Genomic DNA, 24,749 nt, shown 5'->3' on the forward strand with positions numbered 1-24,749 from the left:
CACATGATCTTATCGCCATATTAAAACTCTCAATTATGAGTACGTACTCTTAATCACATTGCATTAAAATTAATAAGAGAAAATTCCAACATCAAAATATTCACGGTTCGAATAATCTCTTATCGCTCAATCGATATTTTTTAGTTCCTTATTCATTGTTACATAAGTTTAAAGTGTCAAATTATAATACTTAATTTGAATCTCTCTCTCATTTTTAATCACTCCTATAGATCGCCACTGCTCTTACTAAAAAAATATGTCGTTAATTTAACTAAACTAATGAAATTAAAATAATACTATTGAAATTTCGATACACAGTTAAAAACAACAAAACGGTATTTAACTTGAGGTATTGCGGTTTAAATTTCATCCTTTAATATTTAAACAGTGTTGCGTAAATATTGCATAATAATCATCATATACAAATTGCTAAATTAAAATTACTAAAATATAAATCATATTATAAATGGTCATAAGTGGAGTCGTCATTAAAATATAAATTCTTTTTACTCGTGTATTTTTATTATTGCTCGTAAAGACAGATTTTAGAACTTGATTTTACTTGCAAAAATAAAATATTAAAATACGATGCAAAATGAATATAATAATAAAATATTCGTTCAAGATAGATATCAAGTTCGTACTTAACAAACTATAAAATTCCTCGCGCATTAACTCTTAGCATCTATCAAACTGTGTCGAAATTTATGATTTTTGCGACGTTGTACGAAACAACACATTAGCATAAACTCGAGGTGAGCGATCCTTTCATCTGTAATAAAGAATAATAATAAAATTCATATCAACCTTCAAATAAATTATTTCGATACTATTACTTTCGATATTCAAATTGGCAAAGATCTCCGCGATGATCGCGACGGTCGCGAGTATGTAACGTATAGTGAGAGAACCAGTTGATTTGTTTCTTTTTTAAAGTGAAATAGACATCGGCAATAGCGTGGCAAATGTCGCTAAATGTTGCAACGAGAACGTTGTAAGGAATGCAACTCGTGAGGATCCCCGACCTAGTGTCACTATTACGATTCACATGTCCGTCTAAGAGAGTGCTCGAGCTACGAACAAACGTACTTACATGCGTGTGTACGATGCTTTTGTAATTGTTTTGTACAAACAAAGTGCGTAGAGACTCACGCAATGTGCTCACTAAGCCTTGAATTGATTTGAATAGGATTTAACGAATGCAAGTCTTAATAACAGAATATTAATTTTAACTCTTCGCAGGAAAACTAAATTTTAAGTCACGCTAAATCACTTATTTATCGATTGTGTTTAAAAAATTTGCACAAGTCCTAATATTATAATAGAAATACATTCTATAAAAATATCACCTTTTTTAGTCTTAGAAAATATATCAAGCTGTAATAAACAAATTAAATAATTTCTTTTGCTAATCAATACTAACAATAAATACATATAACTATTTTTTTTAATATTTAAAGTATTTCAAACTTTATGCATATAATGAATAATAGTGAAAAAAAACTGTATAAAAGTTAAAGATTTCTCGATAACCGTTATTAAAATATACAGTATAATATATACGTAATATAAAAATATACTTTTATTCCAAAGAATAAATAAAGGAATAGCCAATTCGTTGATAATTGAATAATAAACAGTCGTGAGAGATTTTGCAAACGATGACCGAGTTTCTGTACCCTGAATTGGATTATAGCTTCTTGAGAATGCCTGTGCAAATGCATGGCATTGTGCGATAACGGCACGTGTCGAGAGTTAATTAGACTTTCAAATCGGCGAAGCTAACACTTCATAAGTAGACAAAAGATACAGGGCATGTACATACATAAACGCAAACGAAATGATACATATATAAAGTGAAAAGAATTTCAGGTTATCGCAAAGGGAAAGACCTTAAGTACGACGAAACGTCAGATATCTTCTCATCGCGTGTGCATGGTGTATTAGTTTTGCTATTATTAGAGACCAGTTGGGGTTTGCAAAATGACTAATTGTAAGCCTGAACCCGCGACCAATTTCTAAGTAAAGATAAACGGTAGGAGAAGGCCTACCGGCATTATTCAGCGGTGATCAAGAGCTAAGCTAACGGCGTCAGGTCGAACACCCGTAACTTAAACATTCAAGGCCACGTACTCGATGGCCTTGGAGGACGATTTTTGCATTTGGCTAGTATCTCTTTATAGCCGCGCAGCATTGCATGCTTTCGAAGCGTATTGCTATTTTGCAATAAGATAGAATTTTGCATACAATAATTTCTAGCGTTCCTATAGAGAATAATCAACTTGTGACAGTCTAATATGTTAATAATCGCGAGATATTGCAACATATTTTCTAGTACGACGATAATCAGATTGCGCACGCACGTAAATCGACCTCGGATTAATTACGCCCATAGAAAACAAGGCAACCGTGTATTTAAAAAACCGGAAGAAATCAAACAAAAAAAATGATTATGGTGTACATATCGGATATCGCTCTTACATTGTCTTTGGTAAATCGACCGCGACTTATTACTTGTTCTGTCTTATTATTTATTGTCGCGAGTGTATGCGTCAGCAGAATTTTCGCGACACCGAACTATAATACAATATTACCGTACGCTCGGTAAACAGCGAAGGCAGCATATTTCGAGCGATATCGGTTGACAGAAATAATCTTCTTTCACTACTGCGCAAGGCTTTTGTCACACCAGCTGTTTTATGTCTTTATGAGATAAAAAAAAGCTCTTATATTTTATCAGAATTGTTTTGCGACATGAAAAAGTTTTCGCATTTTCTCTTTAAAAACTAAAAAGTTGGCGATTATACAACTTCTTTTGTCCCTCATATTTCTTACATAATGGAACGGTCTCAGACTTCGATGGTAATCTGTTTTTCGAGGCCGTAACTGTTAACAGAAAATGTGTTCGGTTAACAAAGACGGTAACGGAGTGCCTCAAGGATAACTTTAATTGCAAGCTGATCTCGAGCCATCAGCACCGTCCCGCTTATGAATGACCACACTAAACCGCCGTCGAATCCTAATCAATCGCCGCCGCAATAGAACAATATCGAATCTAAATGTGTCTTTGTTGCAACGGCACCTCGTTACGATGGGACGGACGGCGCTCGTTTGATTCTATAATGCAGTGACGCGACGGCGTAATTCTCTCTTTAATTCAACGGCAGCTCGAGTACAAACTGAGACTCATTTTTACATAAATTTTCCTAGGAATCTCTATCCTCAAATATATTGCGATTCACTTTTTCACACTGACCCTGAGAGCTCGTCGCTTCGACGCTCTCGCACACTTTTGAGTACACGTTGCTATTTTTGAAACACGGGAAAATCATTTTTTTATTACGTGGACCGTGACAAATGTTTAGTCGTCTCAAGGCAATCACATAAATTATCGCATCAATAATTAATCTTTTAATTTGCCAAAAATTTAAATATTACACGTGCCCAGTTTGATTAGTCACACACGAAAATCCCCGAGAATTTTTTTCCTCAAATATATATCTAAAACTTTCAAGTTATCTTTTTTTTTTTTTTTTTCTTAAAAAGGTTCTCGCGCGGATAAAAAAAGCAACGGAACAAAATACGTGATTTTAAACGTGTTCGCGTCGATGGGCTCGACTCGACATTTCGTATTAATGTTGCGACGGAATATTGATTCAAATATTTCATGGTCATTGTTACGGCTTCTTGAAGGCCAACACGGTGTTTCCGACCCATGAACAACTCCTTCGCGTAGTTACATCTATTCACTTCATTTTTCTTTTTTTTCGACGCGAGGTCCTCGAGGAAAGAGTGGGAGAGAACGACGAGTGTGTGGTATGGTATCCACCCCTCTTCTCGGGCTCCCTATTGGCAAGGTGGCACAGGTGACTTCGTCGTTCCGCGATCGAGCCTCGATCACTCGTAAAGCTCGCGTTGGAACAGCCGGGCAATTCGAGGATCGCGAATACACTCGATCACAATCCATGCGGTTCCCTTGACCGGCCGAGTCCGAAACTCCGCACCTTCCTCGAGAGAGAAAGCATTCTCGGTGAATCGGATAACGAAATTCCCACCAGAGCTACAGTGAGGCTTTCCGATGACGATCGCGCAAACGCGAACGTGATCTACGATCTACGCTCTCTTGAAAGAGGCCTACGTTCGTGATACGAAAGTAGTTAAACCGTCCGAACGATACTCCTGCGCGAAATACCTCGCTCGTCGGAGGAGCGACTTGGAGGAGCGAAATGAGGACGTTTGTGAGGATTTGGGCGATTTTCAGTCTGATCGCTTTGTCGCACGCCGAGTCATCATCGGTGGAAGTATTGACATCCTCGAGTGGTCTCGGCACCTTCGAGGAGGAGGATATACTTCGCGTGCTTTCGCGCAACAAGACCGACACGACTAAGAATTTCACTTTCGTCGAGTTAATCAGCAGCCTTGGTAATTACACGATAGACACAGAGAAAGATATATGGAGTGACTACAGGCCGGAAGTGCATCACACGAATCCGCACTATGGTGAGTGATACCAGAATTACTACGCTTTTACGCGAAACAATACAATATCTATCGGCATTTCCTAACAAAATTTGCGAAATTTAGTCTGGATTAAATAGGACTGTCTAACGTTTCGCCATTTATGTCCATTTCTATCAATGTAGATCAACTTTAATCTCGGTTTAATTTATTTATTTTTATCTTTTTCTAGTTTTAATAATTAAAAAAAGATAAAATGTTAAACCGAGATTTAAATTAATCTACATTGGTAAAAATGGAAAAATTAATCAATCATATTTCGTAAGAATTGTGTATCTAGAAGATTAACATAAAAATGTCAAAAGGCAAAGATTATTCATGCGTTTCGCATTCATGTAGGAAACATGATAAACCACTGACTGAATTTTAGCTTCACTAATTAACAGCTATTGTTCACGCGAATGTATTTTAAATCGCGGAAAGGCGTGTGCTCGGGGTTAAATAAATGGCTAAACGAATAAACGAGTGATTTCCCGGTACATTTTTAATCAAGCGGATCATGTTCGCGTGACGAACGAGTAAATAATTTCAGGCTCGTTGACGGAAGTATTGACAGGTTGCACCGATCACGATGCGTACTATCTATAGCGCGTGCACCGGCTTCATCTTTTAAACATTAGCCGTTAATTGTAAAATCCACTCGCGGCAATCGAAATTCGCATCTTCGCGCGCTGTCGGCTCTCATAATTAACAAAATGCTATTAACCTTTGATCAAGCACGCGGAATGGAGTAAATACCCGCGTCTCCCGAGCGCTAATAACAATTGACATTGATGATTCGTCGAAATGTATAGCGAGGAGCGATATCGGGAGCTTCCACGATATCTTGGTACAGCGACGATCTGTGATGGGTACTAATTTCGTTCGCGTCTGTAAAAACGTGTTACCGCTGCACTTTTATAAATCGAAGGCCGTCACATACATTTATTCCAACTGCGTACCACGCGGATGCCGATCACGTTGATTCACAAGCGCGTAAGAAAGATTCAAAATATCTTCTTTCGATTCTGAGAATGTCCAAATAACTCTAAGTTACACACAAAAGATATTATTTCACTCTACAACAAATATAGGACTGTCGTCAAATGCATCTGCGATCAGAACATCTTGTATAATCAAGAATACTTAAACGGAAGATTCTTTGTATCGGCATATTTAATCGAAGTCGGGCGGCAAAGAATGCATACGTCCGCAGAAAACATATTGACCTTAATTGCCGCATACATGATGATTCGTATATATGAATTTTTTGAAAACCAAACTCTAATCAGCTTTATTTTTGATCAATTTTTTAATTTTAGTATCAGAGCACGCGAGTAGTTGATAATCTAATCAATTTTCTTTACTTTTTGTCTCATGATCAATTAAGGTCACATATAAGAATCATATGCAGATTTAATTCAACTTTTTAATTCGACTTTTTATTTTTTAACTGTCATTGCTAAAATTTACGAGATATCATAGGATGAAAGTACTGTCGATATTTCGACATACGCGATGTTCGAACGACTTGTATAGTGGCGGTATCGTACGCATTATGCGTCGATGCACCGACGAACGTGACTGCAGTACTTGCAGCGTGACATAACAAAAGTCTTAAAAGATTTCAATGTAGGAAATCACCTCACGAAAGGTATGTCGACATTTCGGGATACTTTTAATGCAAACCATTTGTAAACCGCTGTGCCATTCGAAAACGTTAAGCCCAGGGATTCGCGATAATTTTACAACTTGTTAAATTGAAATATAAAATGTTTCGTACCTTCTGTTATGTGGATTCTTGTATTTAATATGTTAAAGGATTATAAAAGTATAGCAAACTGAAAAAAAAGGATATTTTTTCAACATGTAAAATTTTTATTTAAAGAAATAGATGAAATGTTTTTTGTTGTGTGGAAAAATATATTTTTAATAATAAAATCAAGATGTAAAATTATAACAAAATACTGAAATAATAAATAATAATGTCGTCCTAAATAATGCATGTGCATCTGCATTTATGTCTCAAGTGATTTCCCGAAATAATAAATTTTAACGTTTTATAATTTCGAAAGACAGGTGCGTAATCCGAAATATCAATATGAATATAATAATTCCGTTCATGTTTCATCGTTAATTCAAATATACATCATCACTTCTATACACATCTGAGGCGGGATTCTGTAACTCCTTAACGATAGCTTCAGTATCGGACTTACTGGACCCGTATCTCGCATGCATTACTTAATAATAAAAGGTATTCCTTTTTTTACGGTGGAAGCAAGTTCATGGCAAAAACGCATCTACGTACAGTTTTTATCAATCAAGAACCTGTTCATGGTAACCGGTTCTGTTTATTATGGGAAAGATATGGGCATTACACACGGATGCGGCAAGAAGAGGATACAGGTATTCCCTATCCGCCGTATATTTTTGTAACATCCGCCACAAAACGAGTTCCTACGAGCAAGTTAGTTTTTTGCAACAAAAGTTGTAGGTATCGAGAGTGATGAGAGATTCCGGACTTTTAACAACATGTTATTGAACTTCTCCGTCTCGGACGATACTTAACTTCATTTCTTATCTTTAATTTTTCTTTAAGAAACGTAATCTCAAACGTGATCTTAAATAAGAAGAATCCATATTCCATTTATATAAAGCGGTTATTTCGTTATTCTTAGATGTTTCCACGGCGATGCTATAATAAGCTTGTTAGATGTACCGAGCTACCACTTATAGTTCGATTATAACAAACGGACTTGAGTTATAATTATTTTTCAATTGATTTAGCCTTTAACTGTCTACATACGACGAATTGCATACGCAAAACTATTAATCGCACGTGGCAGTACGTGTGTGATTCAACGTTACGCACTGCTGTGTTAAGCGTATGAGTCATGAACACTAGTATATCCGTTAAGCAAACACTGATTTATAAAAGAAGAACTTGAAGCTGAAATTTGGAATTTAATGACGGGTACGTCATCTACTAAAAAACACAAAAATTTCACCTAAAAAACTTTGTTGAGTCAACTGTGTGTAAGCGGCATTTAGGAAATTTGGACTTTACCCAAAGACTTTTTGCGATATTAATGTAAGTATATTAAAGAAATAAATGACTTACTCATATATAGGTTACATTAGTTTACAATTAATCAGGACAATGCCGCTTCAATTATTCAATATTTCTCAATATTGAAAAGATTATGTAGATCTATATATCGTATTTACGCTTCACTAGAAGAATGACTTACCTACATAATGTAATATCGCATAAGTGAATGTTTCTACTTTACTTTTTGCATCCAATAAAATTCACCTAGATAATAGGTATTGCAAAAAGAGACGTACCGATAAAAAATATCGAGAATCTCTTTCGAAGGTATAATGTTTAATAGAGATTTAGCTATATTGATAATTAAAAAAAATAAATTTAAGAAATTACAGATTTAGAGATTTTTTGACACAAATTTTAAATAATATTTCAATCAACGGTCTCCAACAATAAAAGAGTATTTATAGAAATTAGATTTATAGAGCATTTTTTTGAGAACTAAATTGATAACATTCAATGTATAATGAATAACGTCATATCTGAAATTAGAAGTACTTATATTTTCGATTAATCCGAGAATCAGATTTCAACAGATAATTATAAAATAATTTAATCTAAAACTGTCAAAAAACAAGTTTAAAATGTCACACCATTTAATTATTTAATATTACCTTGACATTTGCCTTATCTCTTTGCCAGAGAATGCAATTTATCTTATATGCTCTATAATTTTAAGAGCAGCGGACGTAATAAGAAAAAAATTTAGGTCTGGCTGCGTTTATAATTAATGAATGCTTCGACTTTACATACGTTTTCTAATTCGGGTTTCCCCAACGCCGGCGGCGAGAATTCGATGTCCCAACGTGTTAAATTATTATAGAATCGAAGAAAGATCAAGAATCTCTCTCCTTTAAAGACACCGTCACAAATGGAATAAGGAAGTAAATTATAATGAAATTAGCTAGCGATCAAAGTTCGTGCAATTGAACTTTGTCCAAATCGTGGCTTGCCCGCCACGTCATTAATCGTACGTCATTAAACGAGGCATGCTGTCGAATTTCGCCTCAGATTGCTACACGCTCATGACTCCTTTGGAAACGGAAAGTAAATATTATCGCATGTTGCATTACGCAACGCACGTGGCACGCAGCATTACCGGTGGACCGAAGGAAGGTCGGGAATGCGGTAGCGTTCAATGGTTCAGGGTTATTGTCGTATGTACATAATCTGTAACAATACTTGAAGCAATAAATATCCAGAAAAGATTTTAGTTACAATAAGTACAATACATCGATATTATATTGAGCATTTTAGATAAAAAGTTCAAATTTCTACTAAACTTGATTCTTACCACATACTTCTGTCTTTCGTTCTCGGCGCCTCATTTGATAATTAATACATATATAATAATTTCGATTCTTGATTAGAATTGCGTCTATGCAGCAATTTAACGGAAGTTTCTATGAGAACCTCGACCTTCAGGCTGATAAATTTAATAGACTTAGAGCCGGTTGTTCCAACCTATTGGTAAACTAACTAATAGTTAAATCATATGTCTATCTTTGTTTAATTGGAAGGAAAAACGAGAAGACATATATATGATTTAACTATTAGTTAGTTTGCCAACAGGTTGGAGCAACCGGCCCTTAAAGGTATGCGTAAATTAATTCATGAGAGAAAGGTCATCTTATTAAATCAAGGTCTGTTATAAACAGCAAGGTCAACAATAATTAACAAAATTTTCGGCGCGTAATCATATCATCAATTTCCAGTTAAACAATCCCTGATTATGATCACATTACGTTACGTTATGAAATATAAAATGTATGCATATCTGGGTTGAAAAAGAATTCAAAAATAGTTTATTATAACATAATATGTAATAAAGAAAAAAATATTATAAATATATGCAAAGATATCGCAAAATTTACAAAATCTACTTTATTTATATATTATGTATAAAGTATTTTGAAGTCCATTTAATTCACGTAAACTATAAGGAATATCCACCTGTTCTATGTTAATACTTTAGAAAGTTTAGCTAATGTAATTTATTTTCGTATAGCTATAATTAGAAATCTCTAATATCATTACAGAAATCGTAAAAATCCGTAGTTAAGTAACACATCGTGTAATCGTTGCCCTTAAATCGCGTTGCCTCCATCGAAAGTAATCGATAGAAGGTTAAAATTTACCGATGTTTTCTAGAAAGAAAAACTTTGGATATAACATAAAACGATGTGAAAGTAACAACTGATAGAATCGAGTTTTAAATATGAATGAAACATCTGAAAGTGTCAAGGTTACATTCGGAATAGCTAATTCGTCATTTCTTAGCTTTGATTTAATATCTTTGGAGCAATAAAGAGTTCGAAAGATAAATGAACACGAGATTAATTAATTATCTTAGATTTGCAGTTTTGTGCATAGTATATATAGCGAGCATTCCAACTAAATCATGCGCGATACATCACGTTGATATAAAAACGCATTTCGCGTCAAATACATTTTATTGATAAAATACATTACTTTCGTATAAGCGAGACGCTACAGCATATTTTAGAAAAATAAGAACGTTTTTTTCTGAAGAAAAATTGTTTTTTTTCATAAATTTTTTTTAAATAAAGTGTTATTAAAAGATGAAGATATTGAGAAAAATTATAGATTTTTCTGGTGACAATGATATCGCGATAATAAAGATAAATGTACTTGATGCATAAATATGAATACGCATTTTTTCTTTCTAATTTATGTCATTCAGATATATTTTCGTCATCGTCTTCATTGTCGATGTAAAAATAACTTATATGAAATAAGGAATGCGTACAAAGAAACGCCTTGATTCTTTGTTGTCGCTTTCGGTGAAAAGTCCTTGCTATAATGCACTCGGATTTGGTGGAATGCTCGCTTGTTGTATATATCCAACGTGCGAAATTGCGTATAACCAATAAACAAGGACGCATCTGTGTAAAACGTATATATTTGCAATACAGCTGTGAAGGAAGAGGGATATGTTCAATGTCCACGTAACATTTCGCAACGTGGCGTTGGTTTTTATGAACATTCCGCGGACACGACATTTAGAGCCGATATAGCTGTTTTTCTCAACATGTTATTCAAATAAATTTGTAACTTGATTGCAATAGTATCGTAATGAACGATAATTCTTTTTAAATTCTTATCATCACACTGTGTTAGTAAAATATTATAGGATATGCTTTAGCGGATATTAAATAACTTATCCCGAACGGAACTTTGATATTACACGTGATTTTTAGCAGACAAAATGATGTAAGACACGATTTATTTATTCGGCAATTATTCGACCTCCGGCAGTATTCGTAAATGGGATAAAAGTTGAATTTACGAACTACCAAGAAGCAGAAGATTTTTTTCTAGAATGAATAAATTGTTAGTTTATTATGTTTTAGTCATCTCCCTGAGATGAATAAAATCAGCGTTAGCGCAACTGGCAATAAGCATGTTTGACGACGAGCTAATAAAGATATATAGATACGCATCCGATCCTTCTGTTTACGCGTTAATTTCCTGCACAAGACGTCGTAAACCGCAATGGGCGAGGTAACGATATTTACACGACAGGTTGAAACCGCCGATCATTATCGCGTTTCGCAATGCGATTTCGTGCTTGCGCGCCACAACACGAGACTTTTGTTTAAGATCGAGTTTTAATTACTGCACGTTTCATATGTAGTGCCATTGGAAATAAGTGGAAATAGGATCGCCTTATCATCCACCATCTTACCTCTAATACCTGGTCGCGACGGAACCAAACCGGTTCGGCTTCGGCTTCGAATTTAACAGCCAAGTGAACGTACGACCTAACTTACGGCTTTACGCAACGGGTGTCAATCGTTTCATTATCACATCGCCTTTTTAAACGTGACCCACGAAAAATCGGTTGAATCGGTTGCAGTAACGTAAAGTGAAAGAATTTTAACGCAACGTACGAAACATAGAAATATCTTGCGAGTAAACTAATATGATATATAATGGCGCGTATGAATCGCTCTTTCGCCCATTGTACACCTATGCGTGTCGCAGGTAACCACAGTCGATCGGACAGACAAACCGCGACGCTAAGTGATTCCATTCGTACGGAGACCGTCGTCCCGATTTCGACACTGACATCGCGCTCTCTGTGGATGTCCGGTTCAATTTTTCAGTTTGATTGCCACACGATTACCGCGAGCAAATGTCGTTGTACCTTGGGTGGAACAATGGAAACCGGGTCGATTATTCACGAGCCACGGAAAGACCAGAGACACCTCGAAGACATCGCGCGCGAGCTCGCGAGCAATTGATAATCGATAGTTATAATAAAACTAGAAAATACGATATATCGGAAAATTAAAAATACAGACCGTATCATTAAGATATTATGTTAATTGTCATATTAACGTGCGAGTGTTTGACTAACAATAAGACAGAGTTTATGATGCGTGATGTAATCGCCATAACCACGCAATAATGCACTTTGCCACTTTCTATGTGGTCGAACATATGTGCGCTTTTGCAATTTGATTTATTCCATATCTAATTGCAGTAAGCTCGCTGACGAATATGCTACGGAAAAATTATGCCGTCAGTTTGTCGGATTCTGACTGATTATTTCGATATTTTACGATGCATTTAGAGAAATATTACTACAATTAAGAAAATAATATCACAGACGCTTTGTTCATAAATTTCTTAAAGCTGTTCGTCATTTATGAATTAAAAAACTGCATTTATTTTTTTAGACGTATGAATAATATTAACTGCTGTAACTAAAATACCTGAGCGCTCTAACTATATACCTGAACGAACACACGTGTAAAAAGACAGTTCAATAATTTATTATCAATAAAATTTTTTCGTTTGCTACCGCAGAAAATAAATGAGCTTTTTGTGACGAAAAGAGAGATCTAATCACTGATTCTATTTCAGATTATGTAATAATTGTCTTTCGCAAAAAATTTTAGAGAACTCCTTTTTCTGATTAATTATGCATGATACCGGTTCAACTGTTAATCTGGGAATATATTCTCGAAATCAAAATTTGTACATTGACCTTCGCTAAAATTTTATAAGTGTGACGTCATTCGATGCGGATCAACGACCTTATCTTCTAGTTCGCTCAATTTTGTCGAATTATTTTATTAGCTCGACAAGACCAATTTTCAATTCGATTATCGAATAAAAATTCTGCCTCGAAGCGGGGTTTGATTAATGCTTCGCGTATAGGAGAGAAAGACACAGAGAAAAAGACGGAGGAGAAGATGAGAACCATCGGAATTGAAAAATCAGTTTAATCCGCGTCACGATTGAACATTGCGAGATAGATTGAGTCATATTTCAGCCTCACCGGCGTTTTCTATGTAACATCGACTGGGATTATGTCGAGTAGCTCATACGTCGACCTTACCCGAAAATTTCGCTTTCGTTTGATCCTAGATTGCGTCACCGTTTGCGAACGACCACGCCGGGAGGTATCTAATAGCTCTCTCGCGACTCTCGCATTATCATGTCAATGTCAGGCGAAAGCGTGACTTTTACGTCGATAAAATTCCTCGCTCGTGTTCGAATGCGAAGCACGTAGCCGGTCTCATGCGATTTACGTGAATCCCCCGGCGATGTACTACTTAATTCACTAGGAAGAAGGGGGAACGAGAAGCCTTCGTTTTCGAGAGTTTCCTTTGCTTTCGCGGGCTTCAATATGCGTCAAGGGTAAACTCCCTTAATACACGAATATCCGAGATTCCTAAATGTTGGAAGCATTAAAAGGATACCTCGCTTTTCTTTTCCAGAGGACTTTCCCGAAAGAATCGATCTCGAGGCACGCAGATTATTGCAAATCCTTCCCCCTTACGATCCCGGTGCGGGAGGCGTCAGCGCGGCATGCAAACGACACGCCGACATCTTTCACGAGGAGCTCGCGAAGTTCACGCTATGGGCGCTCAAAAGTAAGTCCGACTACTGTACCGATGGATGAGTACATTTTCGGAGGCACGACCCATCTATAAGGTCAACCAAAGATAGCTCTCCGTAATCTGAAATTAAATTACACGAAGGCAATTATCGAAAACTCGTTTCAAGAAACTCTCTCGTTGAACGATTGGGAAAACGGGAACTCGGAGCATGTATCGGACCATCGGTCGTCGAAATGACCGTAAATAAACGACGAATTTGTGCTTAATGATCTTTCAAGTGGGCCGAATGATTCAGTGAAATATTTTATTCGTAGACAAACATTAATATGTTAATACCCCACGCTATTTTAAATGCGACACGTGGGACTTAATTAGTTGGCAACGGTTATTTCAAAAAAATCGCGATCGTCGCCAGATCTTTTCTTTTTTCTTTGAATTCACTTTGCATATGTGCACGCCGGCGTGTAATTTTTTTATACACATACCGCACGTGTCACGCGGGAATTATTATTATTGCATTCCGCGTACTCCCAACGGAATAATCAAAAACGGTCAAAATTTGTCGTCAAGAATTTACTTAATGCGATGAACATTGTAGGAATCGTTCTCACGGCCAAAAAAGAGGGCCCTACCTTTCTATTCTCGTAATATCGATCGCTTTTAACCCTTTTAACGTTTTAGTGTACGACGCGACCGCGAAAGTGCCTTCCGGCCTGCTGAGCGGGAACGTTAATCAATTGGGCGATTTCGACGAGTGCGTCGGTGTCGAGGGCAAGGATGGCATACGGGGACAGTATTGTCTGGCGTACTTGCAGCTGGACGTCGACCAGTCTCGGCCGGACCTTAAATACCTGCATCGCCTGCTGCATTCGCATTATGCGTTTCGCAGCAACATGACCGACGTGAGTATATAATGTGCATTCTCGCGATACGCCACGCGAACGCCGCGCCGACGTGATCGATCGTTTCGCAATCAATCACCTCATCTTATCGCGATATCTCACATTCGCGAGCGGAACGGCCGATCGCCTCGGCACGTAGAATATCAAAATCGTCTGCTTAAATTGTTCGCCATTTACCTACTCGCTGGCTCGCAATGACGCGAGATTACGCTAATGTAGGCAACTCGTGCACAAGCTCTCATTATTCCGGTCCGCTCGATATTCCGATCGAGAATACTTCACGTTCACGGAAATACCGGTTTATTTTCCCACAAATTGGATTACTATTGAATAAAACGGCAAAATTAATTAATGAGATTCACGCGCGATAAAGCTGTAATTTGGAGGATCGATCTAAACTCCCGAATAAAAAAATATTTCCATATCGGTATTTCCCCGCGAACATAATGTTCCTGGCATTTTAATGATCCGGCGGATCATCGCCGACGCGTACGTTTAATCCCTGATGAATATGTAGTAGACGCGTGAATCCTGCGCCGCAGGATTTATGTAAATTGACGAAGTGGAGAGACATTGGCGGCCGGATGTTGTCGGATAAGAGACGCTCAAGCGAGCAATCGCGATAAAGACGAGCGACGTAAGATGAATTTTAATGGAACAAAACGGGGAACTGCGTGAAATAAAATAAGAACAGTTACCCGAAACAAAAAGAGCTCGAGCCTCCGGATAGCATCATTGATAGCTATCTGGAAATTTGAATTAAATTTAGAAATGAGAAATTCGTTTCTGTTTCTCCGAAAAATGTGGAGGCACGTAACAAAAACTCCTTGATGTTATTTGTCGCGACATGTATTCCTGAATAATCAGATCTCAAAGGCCGATAAAAAGTGATTTATTTCGACGTATTGTGCAAAGAAAAAAATCACATAATTTTTCACTCTTAATGTCATAATTCAATGTAGCTGTAGTGAAAAAATAACAGCCTCAATTGAAGCTCTTAAATAAGTGTCAAAGAAAACACGTAAGAATGTGAATTGATGAATCATATAAGAAACTTGCTTTGCTTAGATATCGACAATCCGATTATTACATAACAATAATAGGCAATAATGTTCTTCGTGTTCTGCGTGTATGTGATTGGTTAGAACAATCGTCTATAATGTTGTGTGTCGCATATCAAATTGATGCTAATGGGTTATCATTCGGTATTGTTAGCGTTGCTCACAGCGAGACCCAAGAGTATTAATTATTGTTGCTTGACTGGTCAGATACATCAATTATCTTCTGATTTGCTTGTTCCTTCACAGAAATCATGGAAATATGATTTATAAAACGTCTCCATCTCTTTTATTTATGCCTCCCACAATGGCCACAATCGAATGCTTTCAATAGACTTCCGCAAATGTGTCTACTCTCAAGAGCACCTGTGCGGCGAGTATATTAAAACACTCGCCGTCACGACGATAACTAACAACTTATAAATATAAAAAATCTTGCGGAAGAGGCTTTTAGAAAAAAAACATCCCATTATCGTGTCTGCTACGTATAATCGGGATAATAAATGTCGAGCCACTCTCTCCCCAATGTTTCTTCAAACAGTGTTTTCGAGCTTCTACATTTTTTTTCGATGTTGTAAATATTTATCGAAGCATATACATAATGGTAATTTTTTTACTCTCATCGTAAGAAATTACAGAAAATAGGCGAAAAATGTGTACAGGATTAATATGTTACACGGTGAAGAAACAGAGCATGGTAATTCCCAAGAACATAATTTATCAATTTGTTCACGAGATTTCCATATTGTTTGTTGATTAATCTTCTCAATTTTTATCTGGCCTTAAAATCCGCTATGTCTATTAAATTAATTTCAGTTAACATAATCTAATGACAGTAGTCTATCGTACTACAATATTACAGATTATAAGATTGTTTATATTTATTTTTAGCCCGGTCACAGAGTACCGCGTTTCAGCAGCGTCAATTGGGCTATATGCACTCCCGCGTCATGTACAGCCCAAGACGTGAAGGCCTCTCTTCAACATGCCATCTCGAAGTACACAGCTCAAACTGGTCTCAAAATCTCGCTACAAGTGGACCAGAACATGTGCCAAGTGAAAGAAGAATTCGTTCTATCAAAAGCTACTATCGCCACCAGGTAAAAATATACTATATTTGAATCACGCCAAGCATCTACATTGCAAAATGGACAAACTAAAAATTTATCCAATCACGTGTAATAAGTTTCTGTCGATTCTTTAAAATTTTCTACTTTCTTTAACGAGGCAGATCTTCGCAAAAGTGGAAACTGATCTGAGCCAAAAAATGAATCGAATAGTCAACTCTGAATTAACTGAATAATTTTCATGTTACTTTTTTCAGTCTTCTCTTCGTCACCGTGTTCGTCCTGACTCTTGTAGCCGCGTACTACGATCATTGCAAAATACCGGTCAGCGAATTGCTTTTATCGTTCTCTTTGAAACGCAACATCCTGAAATTATTGTCGTTGGAAAGACCGCAAGGCGACATAGCGCCGCTCCACGGTATTCGATTCTTGAACAGCCTACTGCTGCTCACAGCTCACAAGAGCATGGCGGTATTCTTTATCCCTTACATGAACCGAACTTACATGAGTGAGGTACGTTGTGAATTATTCATTTTTCAGAAACAGATACGTAAACATATAACTCGGGAACCGCAAATTCAAGATATTCGCATTTGACATCATTTTTTTCACAGATAAAATAGACTTTCAAGATTATAATCTCATTATGAAAACATAAGTAAAATATATATAATATATATATATTATGGGAAAATATAATGTAGAATATTATTTTACAAATATTATATTTTTACTACGTGAATAAAATTTTATCTACAGTGTTCTGATTAATCGATTACTATCGATTTCCGTCACGGATGCATATTGCTTAGAAATAAAAGATAATTTTTTAACAGTTTTTAGGTAAACCGTGGACCGTCCTAGGAAGAGCGGCCAGTCTGTATACTGACCCGTTCATCATGCTATCCGGTTTGTTAACGACGTATTCGTTCGTAGGTAGATTGAACAGGACCGGATCTTTAGACATCAAGAACGAATATTTATCGCGCTTGCTAAGGTACTGATGTATGTCCCAATGAAATAAGTGAAAACGAAAAATGGTTCTCTTTACGCGCAACTTACCCGGTTTCAGGCTAGTGCCGACTCTAGGAGCGCTGATATTGTTCTGTACTTACATTATGCCGTACATCGGATCTGGACCGCAGTGGCCGCTGGTGGTGACCAGTCACGCGGAAATCTGCAAGAGAACATGGTGGAGGAATTTCTTATTTATTCACAATTACTTCGGATTCGAGAATATGGTAGGTATAAAACGCATGCAAATAATCGTAAAAGATAAAAACGGCTGAAAGACTTTAAAAATAAAATCTGGGATTCGGATGTTTTTTCAAAATATTAGCAACGTTATTTCGATGCTTCTCACTTTCAGCCTATTCACATCAAGAGATAAACTATCTTTCTCCGCTTTCAGTGTCTTACGCACACGCATCATGTAGGAATAGACACGCAACTGTTTGCGATTTCACCCGTGATGGTGTTGCTCTTGTACAAAAGGCCAAAGATCGGCGCTATTATACTCGGTATAATAGCCTCGATATCTACGATATTAAGATTCTACGTCACATATACGAAAGATCTCAATAATTACGTGTACTTCGGCACGTCGTAAGTAAATCAACGTTGCATTGTATTGCGAGAAGAGGATTGATTGATTCCAATTACATGTTATTCATATCTCGTTATCACGCAGGATAAGACAATTATTCGACACTGCGGATTATTCCTACACGTTACCGTCGCACAGACTGACCGTTTACATCATCGGTATCTTCGCGGGTTACTTGCTGCGGTATATACCCAAGGATTATAAGCTGGGCACAGTGAGCGTTGCATTAATTGTTTACTCGTGATACATTCGCGACGAATACGCTAATTTTCAACGTTTTCAGACAGCCCTCTACACAGGCTGGACCGTGTGCAGCCTGATGTTTTTGGCAGCTTTTCTCGGGCCCTCTAAAATGGGTTCTATCGATTACGTGTACAACCCAATTCACGCGGCTACTTACAACGCGTTCGCTCCTATCGGATGGTGCGGCCTATTCCTTTGGATAGCGTTAACGCAACATACCGGCAGCTCGAACGGTAATCATCGCATCGATATCGTAAAATTGACATTTTACAAATAGCAATTATCTCCGCAATTATAATGCGTGTTGCATTGTTGAATCGTAGGGCTCTTGAACAGATTAGCCTCTTGGCGAGGATTTCTCGTTACTACGAGGATTAGTTATGCCGTCTATTTAACACAATTTCCGATATTTTTCTACAATGTTGGACAAACCCGCAACGCGGAGCACTATGAATTTTTCAGGATAATGGTAAGTCTTATAGATAAAACAGGCGTAAAATTTCTTTTTTTAATGTCTTCTTGCCCGTTTTACTTATCCATTTACGAAATAGTTCAATTAAGTGCGATATTGATTGTTTTAAATGTCTACTTTGTGTTTCAGCTCAATATAAAAGAAATAGCATGGATTCTTTTCATGTCAATAGTTCTCACGCTGCTGTTCGACACACCGTTTCAGAATATAAAAAATTATATATTGAAAAAACCGGCGTCGAAAAAGGATATAACGAAATCATCCAAAGTGGAATAATTTTATTTTAATTTTGTCTTGATTTAGACTAAATATTTTAGCTTGACTTACAATAGCTTGTCTACGGCTTTGTACATAGTGTTTTTTATTTAAATTTTTAATAATTAATGTATAACGTGTAGACAAATTACGGTAGGGTATGAAATATTAGAAAAAATTGAGAGAAAAATTACTTTGTAAAAATTTAAATTTTTGTAAAGTAGGAAAGTAATTAGTGGAATGCACACAAATGAAGTGTGCTTATAAAAAGCATTTTCTTTTTTTTTATGAATATCCACCGACCCCACTGCGTAATTAAAAGTATATTTGCTACACTTTTATACAGTTCTAAATATGGCCATAAAAATAATTGTAAATATTAGTTTCTCGTTAATTCTCGTATAATTAATAATAAACTTAACATATAGAATATTACTTTTTAATCTTTTTACACTCAGGCAATATAGTACCAGGTAATATAGTATAATTCATGATGCGCACGGATTGGCATTGGGATGCTTCAATCCCTCTTCTCGTATAAGCAATAAAGATACCTAATAATAATGTAGACTAATAAACATTTAAAAAATTAATAGTAACAAAGAGGCAAATATTTTTATTCAGGATATCTTGGACGCTAAAATGTGATTATTGTTAATAGTATTAATACACATTTCATATAATTTTCTTGTCATTTATATATTACATGTATTATTTAAGGAATACAGCTTACATATAATTTCTTTTGGATACAATTCTCGTTTATCACGCAGAATATAGCATAATGAATAAGATAAAGGTTTAGACCTATTTGTCACAATAATATACATAAATACACATAGGTACAGGAAAAACTTAAAACTAAAATCTATTTTTCCGAGCGTCACTGAAAAAAAAGGTTTTAATCGTGCCATATACATGTTTATCGTATAATCATTTATAATTGTCGCAACATTATTTGTCTCATATAAAATGCATTTATGAAATTAAAATAAATGATATATAAAGCTGCCTTATAGTACCTCATAATAAGTGTATTTACATAGCTATATTCATAGAAGTGGAGTAAGCTTACATCTTATATCTTTCTTTTATTGATTTAGATAAATGAGCGAAAAAAGTAATATTTTTTATTGTTTAAATGTTAACCAAAAAAAGACAATTTTTCGGTTGACTTATATATAGTTACGTAAACACTTCACTGGAAAATTATTTCAAGGAATAATCTTCTATGTATCATAGAATTGCAAAAAATTATCACATATGACAATTGTCTAATCCTACACCCTTAATAGTATTCATTTGTAAGATCAGTTCTTATTAACTTCTTTTATAATCGCAGTTACGTACGTTTGCAACAGGCGGATGATATTACAAGAAAGCTCTAAACTGAGGCTGTTTTAGCTGAAAATAAAAACATAAAACAATAACTGAGAGAAAAAACCGATAATTTTGAAAGAGAACAAAATAAATGTATTAAAATTAATAAACAAAATATAGTTCCTGTGATCATCCTCTAAATAAAGTAATTTCTAAGTGTTACAACTTTTAATAAGCAGCACCATCGAATGTGTTTAATTATGCCATATTATATGAATAGAGTCACATATTTGATAGGAATATATATATGCAATTAATATTGCAATAACGCGTACATATGCGTTAATTATCGATTACAAACTAGTTATAAATGCATCAGTGGTACAGCAATATTATTTGAATATATGCAATATATTGCATAGTACAAAAATCGAATAGATGCTGAAATAACTTTTCAAATAATCATAAATTTCATATTAGAGATATAAATATGTAATTTTCCTATCATATCTTTATATACCGTAATTTTACACATCTAATTATACGTTTGGTATTAATAGAACTGATTCTTATAACATATAAAGCACATATGATATCAATATAACTGTTAGTCTTTCGGAATAGCATATCATTAAATGGATAGTTAAATTGTCTTGCATATAATCTAAAAATTAGTCAATAGAAGTTTAGTAACTAAAACTACATGCAGTTCATTCTGCACACATCTATGTTAAATACATTATTACTAAGAAAGCAAATTTGCATACAGAACTACTATTTTTTAGGAATATATATCAGTTTAATACGCAATATTTCGTATTGCATTGTTTGGCTTAAATATGATCATAATTAGCATGTCAATGTTAGATCATAAGCAGAGAAATGTCTGTAACATAAGATTTTTTAATTATATTAAAACGTAGATATTTGTTTATCAACTTATAATACTACATTGCTATATCGAGTCATAAATACCTGGTACTGTTTTACAGACTCCTGGATTTTGGCTTACAATAAATCCAGAAGTTTAAGAGAAATCTCTATTCGGGAAAAGGGCAGGCGCTACCAATGACCATACATAAAGACCCAAACACATCCATGAAGAAATAATCTTCACCCACATTGAAGCGGCGTTTGCATTTAAGGTATCCAGAGTGGAGTTTGGTCTATTAAAGTATCAATATAGTGATGTTGAGGCATATTGAAACAAGTACAGTTTAACATTATAACATTATAGATACGCACTTATACCAGTTTGTAAGCGTCATCATAACATATAAAGTAGCAAGAGCAAACATGAGATGGAAGAAACTCCAGTTATATGCTACTTTTTCTTCTTCATTGTCCCAAACTTTGGCCTCGTTTCCACCCTCTGCGTCGGCATTACGTCCTTCTACTGTAGTATAATCTGGTTACATTTAGGAAAACGAGAAATAACAAAAGAAAAAGCTACTAAGCTGCAAATAAAAATACTGAGCGAGCACTAGTTTTCATAAGTATGTTTCTGACAGCATGCTGTAAAATACATGTGTGTATAGATATTATTCAGCATTTCATTACATATTAAAATTATAGAAAAATTTTGAAATTAACTTGCAGCAGCCAATACTTAATTATAATATTACAAAAATGATATCGTAACGTTTGTGTAACAGAGAGAATAAAGATAAACACACACTAACTACTAAACAAATCCTAGTTATTTCATACTGCATAATTATAAATATGGAATAAATATTTTCTAATATCTATATTCCATTCAATAGCTTTATCTGTGCAAAATATAAACATATGGATATGTTTTTAAAAATGAAAATGCAAATAATCAAGACTCATGACTAGAAAGTGAAATACTTGTAAAATAGTGTGTGCCTACCTTCATTACCGATAAGAGACTGCTCTCCCGCATTTCTAACTATAGAAAGATTGATATTTAATACAAAAAAGGTAATACTGTGCTCAAAAAGATACTTTCATGAACAGTTAAGGTTTCTAAAAGGAGGAACAGCACGCTTTCACAGATATAGCTACTAAAACACACAAACATCCAACTAATATTTACCAGCTCCATTATCCTGAATTAATACATTTTCGGACATTGTGATCTTTGACGACTTGGACGCTGTACGTAAGGAACTGTATAAAACGCAGCTAAACCATATTATAAGTCCAATAATGCTTTCCTTATCGAACGCAATACGATTTTGTGCAGTGACATCATGACTCGATAAACCAGGGATGAAACCAGGATTACATTGGTGATCTGTAAGTTCAAGTAATAACAATCAAGAATAAAATAAGGATTGCTGGCTAATAGTGTCCATCCTAAATCATTGACATCTACCTGGACTGTTTGATATACCGCTCCACGTTAAGTATACCACATATAATGTTACCACAGAGGACTGAAGAAGTCCGGATCGCGGCTGATGTTCTTGTACAGTCGGTAAAATTGATACAACACCGGTAATGACACACAAAATCAAATTAAACGAAATGAAAAACTTGTTCAGGGCACACGTACTTTGCTGTAAATATAAAACGAGTAATTATATCCTGTATTTTGCAGCAGATATCTGTTTTAAAGCTAGATAAAGTACAATTAATAATCTCACATGTGTATAATATACGTAAAGTAGCACCACTCCAGTAATAGAGGCGGCATAATTGAAGAAAGTTGCGCCCAGCAGTGCAGCATACCTAAAAGTATTTCATATATTTGATAACAAAAACGCCTGCGTCGCACGATTACATTTATATTACTACAAATATGATTTTTACCATCCTTTTGACTCGGTATTCTCATAATTTCCTACCCAAGCATCAGCCCAAGTGTGTGCAAAGTCAACGATTAGAATCAACTGGATAATTATAAAGAGGAAACCTCCCAACATTCCGAAATACATCCAAGTAGATCCGAATGATCTTTCTGGGATAAAGAAAGCACCAATAATCCCTCCGATTATCAGAAGATATTTGATTGCCCAGAATCTGAGAATTTCATGTTAACGTCACGAATCACAGTTTTAGATGCAACAGCGTAATACGTGTCAATTTGATTTACCCATTTTGTATGGCTGCTCGTGGATCTCGTGAACTTTTCACCCTAATCATTATTACGGACATCATGAAAAAGTACAAGGAGAGAATGAAACATATTCTATAGACTGCTAAGTAACCGACCGCGGAGTCGCAGTCGAGAGTAACTTCCGATGGAACATAATTGGAACTGTTTGCACAGAACGGGACCTGTTAAAAAAAAAATCACAGCGTTAACGCGCTAATTGTTTCACATTGTTTACCAACGTTACCTTTTTCAGAGCGTTTTGAAGACCAGGAGCCAGAGTGATACAGGCTGCAATAGTTCCCAGCAGCAGGAGCAGCGCATACATGATGCGAGTGCTCGTGCTGTTCCTGCACGAGGGACATTGAGAGCAGCAGAAGCTGCAGGCTGCGCTTCCGCACAAGCACGCAAGCTATGCGACAAGAGAGAGCGGTATAGGGCTAGGGCTCGAATTCCATTCAAATATACAATAATATAGACATTTTACAAATAATCCATTCTTATATTTTAACAGGATTGTAACATTCTTATCATAGGAATATCAAGGGCTACAAGGAAGTCTTTAAAAATAGCACATACTATACTTTCTTAGTACGTATGTTAAAATCAATATCAGACATAGATATATAGTCAAATAACAAATACCATAATTAGATATTCAGTGACTCACTCATGTCTCTGCAAAAATTTTCTACGATACATATTAAAGTAAAATTGAAATCGGATTAACTGCATTAAAGAAAAAAGAAAGAATTAAGTCTTAAGATGTCTTTGTCAACAGAGACAATAAAACAAACATGACTAGTGACTATTCCCGAGATCAACAACGGAATGTAACTGCGATCCCGGCGTAATCGCAATAAAACGCTGTAAATATCGCTACAAATAAGCTAAAAGAAATGCTGTTGCTGTTTTCGGTAAGCAACGAGGAAAGTGGAAGGGAAAGATCTGCGTCTCTGGAAAGGATAAGTCAGATACGTTATCTCCGAGTCGCCCTACCTGAGCCGTCGAGCACACGAGACCCATGGCGAGATTCTCCCGTCGTCCGAGCTATCGAGGGAGGACGAGGAAAATTGTCTCGCGAGAGGACTGGAGAGACTCGGGAACTGGAAGAGACCGAAATAGAACGGTGGAGGAACGAGAGATGTCACGGGAAGGCGCAACTGGGCGCAACAACAATAGTAGGCGCACTGACGTCTGACACACTGCCGCTCGCGAGCAACTTCAGGCGATCAGCTGACCGCGACGTCACGAGTCACGACTCGCCGCTTCGCGGC

The 24,749-nt window shown here is 36.0% G+C and overlaps 2 protein-coding genes across 6 annotated transcripts; one reads left to right on the forward strand and one right to left on the reverse strand.

Annotated features, from left to right (window-relative positions):
* The first annotated feature begins 1,614 nt into the window (after positions 1-1,614).
* LOC139768441 (nose resistant to fluoxetine protein 6) lies at positions 1,615-20,100 on the forward strand. Its single transcript, XM_071698625.1, has 12 exons — positions 1,615-4,500; positions 13,363-13,518; positions 14,167-14,387; positions 16,337-16,545; positions 16,770-17,025; positions 17,349-17,509; positions 17,585-17,753; positions 17,924-18,117; positions 18,203-18,332; positions 18,402-18,594; positions 18,685-18,830; positions 18,963-20,100. The coding sequence occupies exons 1-12, from the start codon at positions 4,227-4,229 to the stop codon at positions 19,107-19,109; spliced, it is 2,256 nt and encodes a 751-aa protein (XP_071554726.1). The 5' UTR covers positions 1,615-4,226; the 3' UTR covers positions 19,110-20,100.
* Positions 19,769-24,688, reverse strand: Tms1 (serine incorporator TMS1). Of its 5 annotated transcripts, none has more exons than XM_071698652.1 (11): positions 24,472-24,688; positions 23,720-23,884; positions 23,473-23,657; positions 23,190-23,399; positions 23,024-23,108; positions 22,753-22,936; positions 22,471-22,671; positions 22,285-22,323; positions 21,654-21,804; positions 21,384-21,574; positions 19,769-21,294 (listed from the first exon to the last, which is right to left on the reverse strand). In XM_071698652.1, the coding sequence occupies exons 1-10, from the start codon at positions 24,496-24,498 to the stop codon at positions 21,436-21,438; spliced, it is 1,386 nt and encodes a 461-aa protein (XP_071554753.1). In that variant the 5' UTR covers positions 24,499-24,688; the 3' UTR covers positions 19,769-21,294; positions 21,384-21,435. The 5 variants fall into 5 exon arrangements, with proteins under 5 accessions (XP_071554753.1, XP_071554752.1, XP_071554751.1 ...); XM_071698651.1 differs by having other exon boundaries at positions 19,769-20,492; positions 21,654-21,816; XM_071698650.1 differs by having other exon boundaries at positions 21,654-21,816.
* Between the last annotated feature and the right edge of the window lie 61 nt (positions 24,689-24,749).

The sequence above is a fragment of the Temnothorax nylanderi genome, unplaced genomic scaffold (assembly GCF_030848795.1).
Source record: "Temnothorax nylanderi isolate EJ_2023f unplaced genomic scaffold, tnyl_v1.0 TNYL_tig0016_pilon, whole genome shotgun sequence".
Classification (NCBI taxonomy): domain Eukaryota; kingdom Metazoa; phylum Arthropoda; class Insecta; order Hymenoptera; family Formicidae; genus Temnothorax; species Temnothorax nylanderi.